Source organism: Carassius carassius, chromosome 17, assembly GCF_963082965.1.
Source record: "Carassius carassius chromosome 17, fCarCar2.1, whole genome shotgun sequence".
In the NCBI taxonomy this organism is placed as follows: Eukaryota; Metazoa; Chordata; class Actinopteri; order Cypriniformes; family Cyprinidae; genus Carassius; species Carassius carassius.
The window spans coordinates 32,235,094-32,248,600 of NC_081771.1; the positions used below are offsets into that span (position 1 = coordinate 32,235,094).

Genomic DNA, 13,507 nt, shown 5'->3' on the forward strand with positions numbered 1-13,507 from the left:
GTTGTTAGTGTTAGACTCGTTTAGTGAGGCTCAATGTCATGTGATTCCTGCATCATTTAAAGCCTAAAAAAAACTTCTGAAAAATCCTTTAAAATAATAATAGTATTTATTATTATTATAGTCATATAAAATATATGTTATCACTATACTACTAATAATAATAATTAGTATTATACTGATGTATAGTAACAAAATTGTGTCCAAATTATGCTGCCCTACAAACAACAGACCTACAACAAACAACAAATCTGTTTTCCTTATTACATTTTAAAAACACAATCATTATTTTATATGTTTATTTTGTATTATTTCCAGAAAATTTGCAATCAGATGTTTTTTCTTTTTATTTTTTTTTACATGCAGCCATGCGTTCTCATAAACCAGTTTAATAAGATATCTATGAATAATTCATTCATAGTGTGGCATGCATGACACATCAACTTCTGATTCAGCCAGCAGTGTGAGTCTGGGTAGGGACTAGCTGGTTAAAAACATTTATTATTATTATTATTGCATTACTTTAGATTTTTTATTATTATTTTTTTATGCATGTGGTCCAGAAACATTAACAACTGTTCTGGTCCATGTAGGTTTGAATCCAGGTTGTGTTTTCTGATCAAAAAAGCTGAAAGAAATTCTAAAATAAATCAGTAGACTGTAATATGGATGAGTGCAAAGCTTACTGAAGGCTCTTCTGGAGGGACAGATGTTTATCCATCTGACTTTGAATTTAGAAAAGAGCCATCTGATTTGGAATTAGAAATGATGAATAGTCGTATATGCTATTAAAAATAGTTTTACATTAATACTAGCTTCACATTAATAGTCTCTGTCAGTATGCTGATTCATTCTCCTCTGGTTTTGTCTTCCAGCTTAACCTGGAGTCAGTCTGCTCTGGGCTTGTAGTGATCACATATAATCCCTTTAGAGACAGCAGAAGAGAGCAAACAACAACATTTCAGCTCTTCATTTCATCTCTCTCTCATCCGTTTGCTTTTTTTCTTAAATGCAAGAGCCACTATTAATCTAAACCTGCCTGTCTGCAATATTCTCAATCTTCTGTGATAGACTGACATGCATTCTAAATGAGATTACAGTAGAATCTCCTCAGAGTAAACCGATATTTTCCTCTTTTGTGTTCAGAATGCTGTTGATTCTTTATCCGAGGGAAATTTGGGAAGATATACATAAAGACCTACAGCATAAAATGGGTCTATAAGATTTTTTCATGCATTAAATTGATCAAAAGTAATTTAGCAATTTTTTATTGTATTTTTAATTAAACAATTGCAGCCTTGGTGAGCAGAAGAGACTTCTTTTAAAAGCATGAAAAATTTTACCAACCCTAAACCTACACCTCAATCAAAAACCTCTCGGTTACGTATGTAACCCTCATTCCCTAATGAAGGGAATGGAGACGTTATGTTGAACGACATATGGGGTCTCACTTGGGAGGCCAATCATCTCTGAGTTTAAGAGAAAACAACAATGAAAAGTGGTGCATCCACTCACTAGGTTTTACGCTGAGGAGCCGAGAACGTGTCCCGGCAACAGCAAATGGTTCAAGGTTTGGCATGGGGACATAACGTCTCCGTTCCCTCCATCAGGGATCGAGAGTTTTGTACGTAACCAAGACATTCCCAATCTGTCGGTCACTACGAGTTATGTCGAATGACATATGGGGTCCTATGGAAAACGCCACAACCTGAACACCGTCACAAACCTGTGGCGCTGCAATTGTTGGCAAGCCGTGGCGTACCACAAAAGCTACGCTTAAGGTCGTAACCTTCCCAAAGCCCCAGCGCAAATTCACTGACCTTGGTACCGAAGGGGCCAAAGGGTGAGTACATCGCTGCTGGAGAAGGCCACGCTGCTGTTCCACCCACACAAAGTTAGTGGAAGGGATTTCAACCTTCAGAGAAAGATTGCTTCAAATCTTCCCTATTTGCTCTTACAGCTTGGCAAGACAATGGGGAAGCGAGCCTTAGGAAAAGATTGCTACGGAGACCACATCCTACCTGTAGGGAGGTGACATGTGGAGATACTGATATGGACTAACCCGGGGGGCAGTACTATATATGGAATGGGTCTCTGAGGCATGTCCTACCTTAGAGTAGGGATGGAACAGCTGCCAGAAGAGACTGACAGAGCGGGTCTGTCAAGGGAAGACACAGGTTTGCCAAGAGGGAAACCTTACCATGGAAGAATACACATATGGGATTACCCATAGAGAATCAAGCCATATGGACACCTAGCCCAGTACAGGGGCTGACCGGAACTCCGGGCATGCTAACACCAGTGCTGGGCCTGGCGGCAGACTGCTCCGCCAAGTCTGACCGCCGAGGGTGCTGGAGGATGCTCAACCAGGGTACTCCAACCGGGGAACTCTACTGGGAGAAGAAAGGCGCTTGCATCCCCATGTTAGGGGGAATGGCGCAGCAAGCGTGACACCCAGCCAGCCCTTCCAGCCAATTACCTGTTACCCAACACACGGGAAGAAACTGGCTCTATACGAAGGTTTTAAAACCTCACGAAGGTATTAGGTGTCACCCAGCCTACAGCTCGACAGATGTCTGCCAGAGAGGCGCTGTGCAGCAGCGCACAGGAGGAGGCCACACTCCATGGGGGCACGGCTCGTCTTGGGATTGGTACGTCAAGGCGATGACATCCACTATCCAGTGGGCCAACCTCTGCTTGAAGTCAGCCTTCCCTTTCTGCTGACTTCCAAAGCAGACAAGGAGCTGCTCAGAGCTTCTGAAGCTCTGGGTGCGGTCCACGTATATGCAAAGCGCTCTTACGGGACATAGCTACGCCAAGGCTGGATCTGCCTCCTCCAGGGGAAGCGCTTGCAGGTTCACCACCTGGTCTCGGAAGTGAGTGGTGGGAACCTTGGGCACATATCCAGGCCGGGCACATATCCACCCCTTAGGAACCTAACGGTCAGGTCATGCCTCCCCAGGGACCAGCCGTCCACTGCATCATGATGGGCTGCAATGGCAACCACATACACTTTCAAGGTGGAGGGTGACAGCCTATGCTCCAACCTTCTTGCAGGAAAGAAAGCAAAATTCTGACCGAGCGTCTCTGAGGTTCTTCCTGGTGAGAAGAACACCATTCATGAACAGACTCCACTTCAGAGCATAGGCCTGCCTCTTAGAGGGGGCTCTAGCCTGAGTGATAATGTCTACCAACGCAGGTGGCAGATCACTTAGGTCTGCCATGTCCTGTCCAGAAGCCACACATGGAGGTTCCAAAAGATCTGGACGCGGGTGCCAAATGGTGCCAAGCCCCTGAGAGAGGAGGTCCCTCCTCAGGGGGATGTGCCAGGGAGGGTCTGTCATGAGGAGCATGAGTTCCGAAAACCAGGTCTGGGTGGGCCAGTAAGGCCTGAATAAGGCCACCGCTTTTCTTGGGTACAATGAAAACCCTGTCCTCATCTCGGCTGGAGGGACCGGCTCGACTGCATCCTTTGCCAGCAGGACAGCAATCTCCTCGCGCAAGACTGAATCGCGTAACCGAGACGGACCGTCCGAATGAGCCAGCGTGAGGGGTTGGGCAGCACAAGCCATGCTCCCAAACTCTATACAAGTGGCACCAAAGGGACAGTCCACATACCCGCAGTGGTGCAGCGATGGGCAGTTGTGTCGGATGGCCCAGAAAGCATCGTGTTCTGAGTCCTCACAGCCACACTCCCCGTGTTCCCGGAGGAGTTGGCCAGAGACGCGTGGAGAGGCGTTGCATCTCCGAACTGCAACCTCTTGACCGGTGGCGAAAGGGGGCATCGTGGGTGAGAATGAGGAGGCAGTGCATCGCTCATCGTCAACCCGCGAGCCTTGCAACTCGGAGAAAAGGGAAATTGCTCTTTTATTGAAAAAGAAGGTGCCGCCAGAAGTGACACGGGGGGCACCACTCTCCTGCGCGGGGCTCAACGCGCCAGCCTCGAAGAACTCTCAGCACGGGGTGGAAATGGTGTGGAGTATGCTGGGGGGCGCCCACGGCGACGAGCAGGATGAGAGATGTGGACTATTCCTCCCAGTGGTGGCATTTTGCGGACACAAGTGCACCACAATCGCACTCTCCTGCTGGGGAATGTCGACTTACCCCTAGCTGCCCGGCCATCGAGGGTAGTGAGGACGGAGGAACGAAACGACCTGCTTCTGGCCGTAAAAAGTGGCCATCCATGACTACATCACTTCCACATGCACATCCGGGAAGAAAGAAACCAGGGCAAAACGCGGTTGTGAGCCGCGCTCTACACCGAGAACCAATCGAACAGCCATGAGCACTCAGGGCTGGGGGGTGCTTTCACCTCCATCCTGATGCTCACTGCTGCCCGGGCAAGCACGGCTGTCAACTCTTGGTCCAATTCGGCAGTGGCGACAACACCCGAGGGGGGCAGCCCTGCCGAATCTTCATCCACAAAGGTCAATAGCCCATCCCTGATCAACATCTGATCCCCGGCAGCAAACTGAATGACCCGTTGGGACTGCCATAAGACAGCACAGCAAAATCACCCAGCAGCCGCACAGGACAAACACTGCGGAAGGGGTAAGAGGACCGTGGGGCGTGGCCTGGTGGAGAAACTCTCACTGTCACCTTCAAATCTCCCAGAGCACTAGCCGGTGGTCCTCTGCTCGTGGCAGAGAAACCGGAATGGGTAGTGACAGAGGGGTCTGCTCCTTTCCCTTTAAGAAAGGAGAGACGCGATCGCAGCGTTGCCATGGTCACACACGCAGTACAGGCATGAACCATCCATGAATCTATCTTCAGCGTGCTGAATGCCCAGACACAGAAGACAACGCTGGTGGCTGTTGTCAGAGAACAGGAAACGACCGCATCCAGAAGGACATGGACGAAACGGCATCTTTAAAAAGACGCAAATCATCCGTGATTTGCTCTTTTAGGAAATCCGTTCTTTTAGTTGAAGCGCCCAGGGGAATCACTGAAAGGGACACCGGTGTTTGCGCCGTACGGCCAACCAGAACAGCTTCCCGACACACAGCAGATGAATGGCTTTGTGGAGTATAACAGCTTTCATACAACCACTCGGCTCCGAAGCAAAAATCTAGTGAGTGGATGAGACTGCCGCCCTATTTATACCCGCTGGCACGGGGAGTGGCTCAGGTGTGTTAAATCCACTAGCCAATTTTCATTACCGTTTTCTCTTAAACTCAGAGATGATTCGCCTCCCAAGTGAGACCCCATATGTCATTCGACATAACTCATAGTGACCGTCAGATAGGGAACCAGTTATACCACAATAATAGAGCAGCATGCAAACTGATGAATGTGTGTAGAAGTTCTTGATCAGGATATCTGAGCTGTGGGGTGAGAGAGATGAAAGGAGACAACCAAACAGACAGGATCGGCACAGCCGGGAAGGGTTGTATTATTTGATCTTGTCCTGTAGGTATCAGGATTTGAACGCACCGCAGGCTAGGAATGACTCGATTGATATCTCTGCAGGCACCGGAGGCCAAATTACAGACCAGAACAAAGAGATCCTGGAGGGTGGATGTGAGTTGGGCTGCAGCTTTGTGATTTAGTCATGATGTAACTTGAGCCTTAACCAGGACAGAAGACAGAAGAGGGTCTGTTTCTCAATATATCAAGGCTCATAGAGAGACTGTAAGGGCTGCTATGGGTTAATAGAGGTCAGTTGATCTTTTAGGATCATTCAGGTTCTTTTTACACCTGGAGGTGATAGCGGCTTGATCTTTGACCACAGGTCTAGAAGTGAGAACTGGTTCTTATTTTAAAATGTTTTTTTTTCTTTAAATGGTTCTTGTGCATCTGTATTGATTCCAAAGGAACATTATTCTCAAATAACCTGTGGGTGTTTCCTTTATTGCTACTGAATCATGTTTGAGAGAAGAAAGGTTGGACGTCACATATCATATTATTTTCTATCAATTCTGCCAATTCAAAAATGAACATTTTATCATATTTACTCATCTTCGTGTCTGTACAAATTCTATTTTTTTCTGCAGAACACTGATGAATCAATGCAACAAACAAAATACACATTTCTTCCTCTGTTTTGTCATGTTTTCCAGTAAAAATATTTAACCATTTTATATCAATAAAATTTACTTTAGAAGTAAAATTACATAACATAAGCCTTAATATTTATCGGAATTAAGTGAGTTATGCTTAAAACAACAGAAAAAAAACTGCTATTCAGGTAAGAAAAATAATGTTTTTTTCCTTTGAATTTATTTAAATTGTGTTTTCTTTCCCCTTTGATAGATTTCTTTCTTTCTTTATTTATTTATTTATTTTCTGGTTTTATGCTTAACCTTAACCTAATTTTGATTAAAATATATAAACAGACTTTTAATATTTTGCTTTCTAAATAAATGCATCTTGATTTAAAAATGATTAGAAAATCACTCTTTACAGTTAGGCTACTATAATGAAGGTCAGTGAGGTTCACACCAACACTGGAGCACATTGATTTTAATTGTATGCACAAAATAAAACACCACACATTTTTTAATATGGATGTCAAATGGTTTGGGGGAGTAAAAACGAATTGTTTGGATGAATTATATGTGTAAATGCTGAGAGTGTTGTTGTAGTTAAGGGTACTGATCTTACTGATCAAAGCTGATCTTGAAGAAATCCTCATCCATCCATCTTGAGATGTCAGTGAGGTTAGTGGGCTTTCCTTTAAATAATCGCAAACGTAGTGGCTCAATGTAGGTCTGATGTGTATGAGAGGATCCTAAACCCTTTCAGCTGATCTAATAGACCTAGTTAAACCAAAAACCTCAGAGATCTGCTGGTTTAGAGATCTGCTGATAGTTCCATGATCATTAGAACAAATGAATACAAAAAAGCTGGTTTTATTTCTTCCAGAGCAGTTTAATTTGTCCGAATCTGACAATATCTGACATCTTTTAAGCTAAGCACAGATTCAGGCCAGGTGTCATTGAACATCTAAAGCCTGAAGGTGTGGATTGCTTGCAGTTTATTTCAAGTTCAATAAAGCGCTGTATCCTGACGGAGCCGAGTAATTCATGTGGAAAGAAATGATTCGCTGAATTCTTGCACTTTTCTTGCCACTTTTTAAAAACAAAACAGGACCTTGCGGTTCTGTATTAATAAATCAAGATGAACCCTTAAACATTTTAACAAGATATGACAACTGTCATGAAATATTTAAATGCACTACATGCAAATATGTGATGCTTTCATAGATTCCTTCTAGTGTGGCCGATCATGGAAAGATACCAGAGCTCTTAATGTTTGCAAAAAAAATGAAATTATATAGATATTTTTTTCTTGCCGCTGCCATCGTAGAGCATGGCCTTAAAACGTCAGAGCGGAGGCTGTGTTGTTGTCCACAGGGCTTCATGTTTGTAACGTGAACATGAGATCATCCATCATGCCACACACAGCAGGGCTGTTCAAGGCCTTTGAGAGCGGCGTTTTGAGCCCAGCTCAACTAGAAACTTTCATCTGAAAACATGAACTCCTTTAGGGGACATCCTCAATGGGAAAACTGCTGCATTAAAATCTAAATTACATTTTATTTTAAAATTGCTGGAAGTTGTAAATAGGTATTATATTGTTTCAATCTGTCTGCCTCAAAAAAGTCATGCTTGTCATTTCTTTGTAATAATTTGTGAAATTTACTTGCAATTTCAGAGTTAAAATTCAAAGAAAATTGATCCTACACAAAATTGTTTTCAGTGGTTGTCTCTGGGATCCAGAATGACTAGAAGCTGAAAGCATAGAAATGACAAACAGCTTTCCAGCCCTGCTCGTATTAGTCTCGTTGAAGCAGACTAAAGAATCAACAAAACAGATGCCAGAATAAAAATAGAAACTGCAGCAATTAAAGCAAGCTAGAAGCTCTCTCTGTTTTGGTGTGTGTGTGTGTGTGTGTGTGTGTGTGTGTGTGTGTGTGTGTGTGTGTGTGTGTGTGTGTGTGTGTGTGTGTGTGTGTGTGTGTGTGTGTGTGTGTGTGTGTGTGTTGTCTTGCCTGCGATTGTCTAATCACATTGACTCTGTAATCATTTTTGCATCCATGACATAATTAAATCTGTGAAATGATTGATTGGATTAATTAGGAATGAAGTAAGACCAGCTGCAAACACACACACACACACACACACACACACACACAGAGAGAGAGAGATCACAAGAAGGCAATTATAAATTAAGCAATTGTTTCTCTCTTCTGTCCATCCATGTGTTATATTTGATGTATAAGTTGTGTTTGGAGTCTATTATGGCCTGATATGTTTCTCTTATCATTGCACACTTTTGTGTTTTGCTCTTATTCTTTAAAATAAATGTTTGTCAGGTTACCTAGAAATGTGGTAACATCTTCAGTAACTGGCTGTATTTAATGTTGTTGAAAGATTAAGAAAATGTTTTTGAAAGAAATATCTTCTGCTCACCAAGGCTGCCTTTATTTGATCAGAAATTGTTAAAAAATTACTATTTAAAATGTGTTTCTATGTGAATATATCGTTAAACTGTAATTTATTCCTGTGATGTGCAGCTGTATTTTCAGCATCATTCCTCCAGTCTTCAGTGATCTTCAGAAATCACTCTAATATACTGATTTACCGCTCAAGACCACATTATCCATGTTGAAAACAGTTGTGCTGTGTAATATTTAGCATTTCAGGATTCTTTGATGAACAGAAAGTTCAAAAGAACAGCATTTATTTGATATAGAAATCTTTTGTAACATTATACATGTCTTTACCGTCACTTTCAGTTTAATGTGTCCTTACTGAATAAAATGCCTTTTAAATGTGAACCACAAAAGTGTTTTTAGAAAGTATGCCATGGTTATGTAGCACAGCAGTTCACAGATGTGATTTTCATGTTTATTAATATTGTTTGTACTATAATCCCATGAATATGGATGGTTTTAGAAACTAATCTTCAGCACACAAACATGTACTTATTACTCAGACGTCATGTTGTCAGTTCAGTGAATCTTTAAAGGCATTGTGGTGTTGCATTAAATATGCATGAAGGTGAGCTCATAGAGAAACAGGTAAAGACTGACTAGATTGACATGACACATGCATAAAACATCCAACCCATCCCATGACAGCAGCACCTGTGTTTTTACAAACATGTCTTTCAGGACAAACCATTCAGTCACTTCTGAATCAGTCACCTCATGAATATGATCTATATCTGTTCTGCATGTGCTAATGACTAGATTTGTTTCAACAGGAGATTTCACCTGCTGGTTTTGGCGCACAACATTAGGATGACCTTCAAATGTAAGTTTGTTTTAGTAACTCTCGTTTTTATTGTTATATTTTCTATTTTCATTTCATTTTGTTGTATTTGTTGTAATATTTTCTATGCATGTATGTATATAAACATATATAACGTTTTTTTTTAACTGTTTATTTAGTTGCCATGAGTGAACTTTAAGCAGCTTTGGTTAAAAAGTTTTGCTGATCAGCATCTTCTGTCCTTCTGTTCTCCTGAATGTCTTGTCCTCAGCTGATGTTGTACGCTCCATAGCACACGTGTGCATTAAAATTGTAAATTTCGACTTTGAAATTCAGATGCTGCTTATTAATTTCCACAGTGAGCACATTATGCAAACATGGCCTCTTTGAAAGAGCTCATTATTATCTCAATGAAATAATTGCTTTGACCTTGTATCATATTAAATCATTAAGCACTTGAGAAATAAATGAGCTTTTTGCTCAGTTGCTCAGTAAGATGATCTTCGTTTTAGTGTTTTTTTTTGTGTGCTTTTTTTTTTTACTGGTTTGTAAAAAGGAATCTTTTTTATTCACAGTGTTGTGCACTAACTAACTAATAAAAATGTAAGCACTTTTTTTAAGTACAAATCCTGGTTTGTAATAATAAATAATAGTTTAGCACGCAAATATATTGCAAATATGGAAATACTGAGGGGGCTTCACACTGGAAGTTTAGTGCGGAACGGGGCACGGTTCGCATGAAAAATCGCTAATGTGAACGCTGACATCGGACCCTGGTGCACATTGGGGTACCGAACCTGAGACTACCAGGAAAAGGTGGTCTGAGTTCGGTTGCTCCCGAACTGTGGCGCGGTTCGCGTGAATGTGGAAGTAAAGTATCCCGCGCGTGCGTAACACTGTCAGTATCATTGTTTCCTCAACACACGAGAGAGCCGAGGTTGATTCCACACACTCCTAAAAGTCTAAATAAAATTAATTAATTATAATGCTGTGCATAATAGCACCAAAATAACAAAAAAATTACAACTATGCTCAGTCGCGTTGTGTTCTCCATGCGTTTTCCGTGTGCGTTTGCGATGACGTAAGTTGACTGCAAACGCACCTGGGTTTGATACAACTATTGAGTGTGACTGCAGGCGGCGCCGGGAACAATCGCGCTCGGGCTCGGACCACAGCAAACTAGCCCAGTGTAAAAGCCCCCTGAATTGGATTTGTGCCGAATGAGATTAGGTAGACTGCGTTTGCTTTCAGTTTAGCTGTAAATCAGTTAATTTTGTTTTACTACAACAATGTAGATAACTAGCTTAAAAAGACAGAGTCATCACTCATTAGCGTTCCCAAAAGTCACTCAAAAAAAAAAAAATATATATATATATATTTTTTTTTTAATAACCTAAAATGTACTTTTTAAATAACATTTAAATATTCAAGATAAAAATACATATTGTTGAAAGATTATGTATTTTTCTATACTACAACATTTAGGGTCATCCATATTTTATCATGTTTTTGAACGTCTTTTATTTCACAAAGTCTGTATTTATTTGATCAAAAATACAGTGTTCTTGTGAAATATTTTTACAATTAAAACTTATATTAGATCTAATTTGTTTCTGTGATGCAAAGCTGACTTTTTAGCAGACATTTGTTATATAATACATAGTTAGATAATACATATTGAAATAAATATTAGTGTATAATAAATACTGGGGGGAAAAAAACATTAACATATGCATAAATACTGTTGTTTGTAATTGCTGCTTGATTGAATGTTTTTATTTTCATTGTGTTCATAGTTCATGCTGTCACCCACCTGATAATCCTTAATATATTGCCCCCTGTTAAAAAATCTTCATGTATATATATATATTTAGTAGCTTTTCATGCACCTACTTCATCAAAGGAGTATGTTTAGGTGAACTACTTTAAATTACGAATAGTTTGTAAGAAACACACACACACACACACACCCTGTGGTGCAGATGCAGAGATATGCTTCATGCACAGAGCAAGCATGCTGTAATTAAAGGATTTCATGCTGATTTTGACATTTTGTTCCAACATTAAAGAGAGGAAGAAGTTTTTTAAGCCTCTTTGCACAGACCTGGTCACACTCGATCAGTCTCATGTCAGAGAAGCAGAAAAATATAGAAAGCAAAAGCAATTTGTCTCGTTGTTAGGAGACCGGCACACATTTTCTAGTCTGCACGCAGGAAATGCTCCACTTGAAGTAGATAATGAGCTAATAACACATCTGACCGTCTCTGACACTGTGTTCTTACCAGGAGATAAAATCTCTGTGTTAATGAGTTTTTGTCTTAGACCAGTACTGGTTATTGGTCAGTCTTTTTCTAATTTCAGTTGCGTTGCTTTGGCATCACAATTACTTCTGCTTGTGTTGTTCTGCTCGTGTGAATGTATATGAAATATCAAATATGATCTGATTGGCTGTGAATGTTTTACAGCTGTAAGTGTGTGGTGTCTTCATGTAACCGTGTGTTATTGGTGTGTTAATGCTTGTGTGTGAGAGAGAGCTGTGGAAAAAGGATAAAAACAAGACTGCAGAATACAATTAGGACAAGGTTATTGTGAGACTTTCTCAGGGACACACACTGATACCAGCCACCTTCAGCTGAACACAACCTCTACTCACACACACATACTGTGTGGACACACTCTATAGACACGCTGGTTTTTATACTTTACAAACTGTCATTTCTATCCCTTTACCCTAAACCTACCACTCACACAAAACTTTATGTTATTTTAGATTTTCAGAACACTTCATTCTGGATGATTTGTGTGGTGTCCTGCACTCAGAATCTGTGCTCTGCATTTCACCCATCCAACCACACACACACACACACGCACACACAGAGACACACACACACACAGAGACACACACACACACACTGATACACACACACACAGAGACACACACAGAGACACACACACACACACACACAGATACACACACACACAGAGACACACACGCACACACACACACAGAGACACACACACACAGAGACATACACACACACACACACACACGCACACACAGAGACACACACACACACAGAGACACACACACACACACTGATACACACACACACAGAGACACACACAGAGACACACACACACACACACACAGATACACACACACACAGAGACACACACGCACACACACACACAGAGACACACACACACAGAGACATACACACACACAGAGACACACACACACACAGAGACACACACACACACACAGATACACACACACACAGAGACACACACAGAGACACACACGCACACGCACACACACACACACGGAGACACACACACACAGATACACACACACACACACAGAGACACACACGCACACACACACAGAGACACACACACACAGAGACATACACACACACACACACACAGAGACACACACGCACACACACGCACACACACACAGAGACACACACACAGAGACATACACACACACACACACACACCTGGAGCAGTGGGCAGGCCGGGGAGCAGTTAGGGGTTCAGTTCTTGCTCGAGGGTCTCATCTCAGTCCTGCTGTTGAGGCTAAAAGAGAGTGATGTACATTCACTCCACCACCTCCATCCATCCATCCATCCATCATCTATCTATCTATCCATCCATCCATCCATCCATCCATCATCCATCCATCCATCCATCATCCATCCATCATCTATCCATCCATCCATCATCTATCTATCCATCTATCCATCCATCATCCATCTATCCATCTATCCATCCATCATCTATCCATCCATCCATCATCTATCTATCTATCCATCTTTCCATCCATCCATCCATCATCTATCTATCTATCCATCCATCCATCCATCCATCGATCGTCTATCCATCATCCGTCTGTCCGTCCATCCGTCCGTCCATCCATCCATCCATCGATCATCTATCCATCATCCATCCATCCATCCATCCGTCCATCCATCCATCGATCATCTATCCATCATCCATCCATCCGTCTGTCCGTACATCCATCCGTCCATCCATCCGTCTGTCAGGTGTTTTGTGTAATGGAGATGAAGATGATGATGATGGAATCTTAATGTTCTTGTCTCATATGGATAGATGGAGTCTGGGGGAAAACGAGTGAGAGAAAGTGAGAAAGATGTGTGAGAGCGATTGTGTGTGCGTGTGTGTGTGTGTGTGTTTGAGAGAGAGAGAGAGAGAGAGAGAGAGAGAGAGTGGGGTGGTGAGGGGAACAGATGGTTTCCTTAGTCTGACTGAGATGTTTCTCTGGCAAA

At 42.0% G+C, this 13,507-nt stretch overlaps 2 protein-coding genes across 6 annotated transcripts in view; one reads left to right on the plus strand and one right to left on the minus strand.

The window, feature by feature from the left end:
- tgm2b (transglutaminase 2b) overlaps positions 1-13,507 on the minus strand; it is a 251,085-nt gene that overhangs the window by 143,258 nt on the left and 94,320 nt on the right. The gene's annotated exons all lie outside the window — the stretch shown is intronic.
- dlgap4b (discs, large (Drosophila) homolog-associated protein 4b) overlaps positions 1-13,507 on the plus strand; it is a 104,318-nt gene that overhangs the window by 57,571 nt on the left and 33,240 nt on the right. For all 5 annotated transcript variants that reach the window (XM_059497731.1, XM_059497728.1, XM_059497727.1 and 2 more), the window contains exon 2: positions 9,208-9,257. In XM_059497731.1, coding sequence (XP_059353714.1) covers positions 9,256-9,257 — 2 coding nt within the window. In that variant the 5' untranslated portion in view covers positions 9,208-9,255. The remainder of the gene's footprint in view (positions 1-9,207; positions 9,258-13,507) is intronic.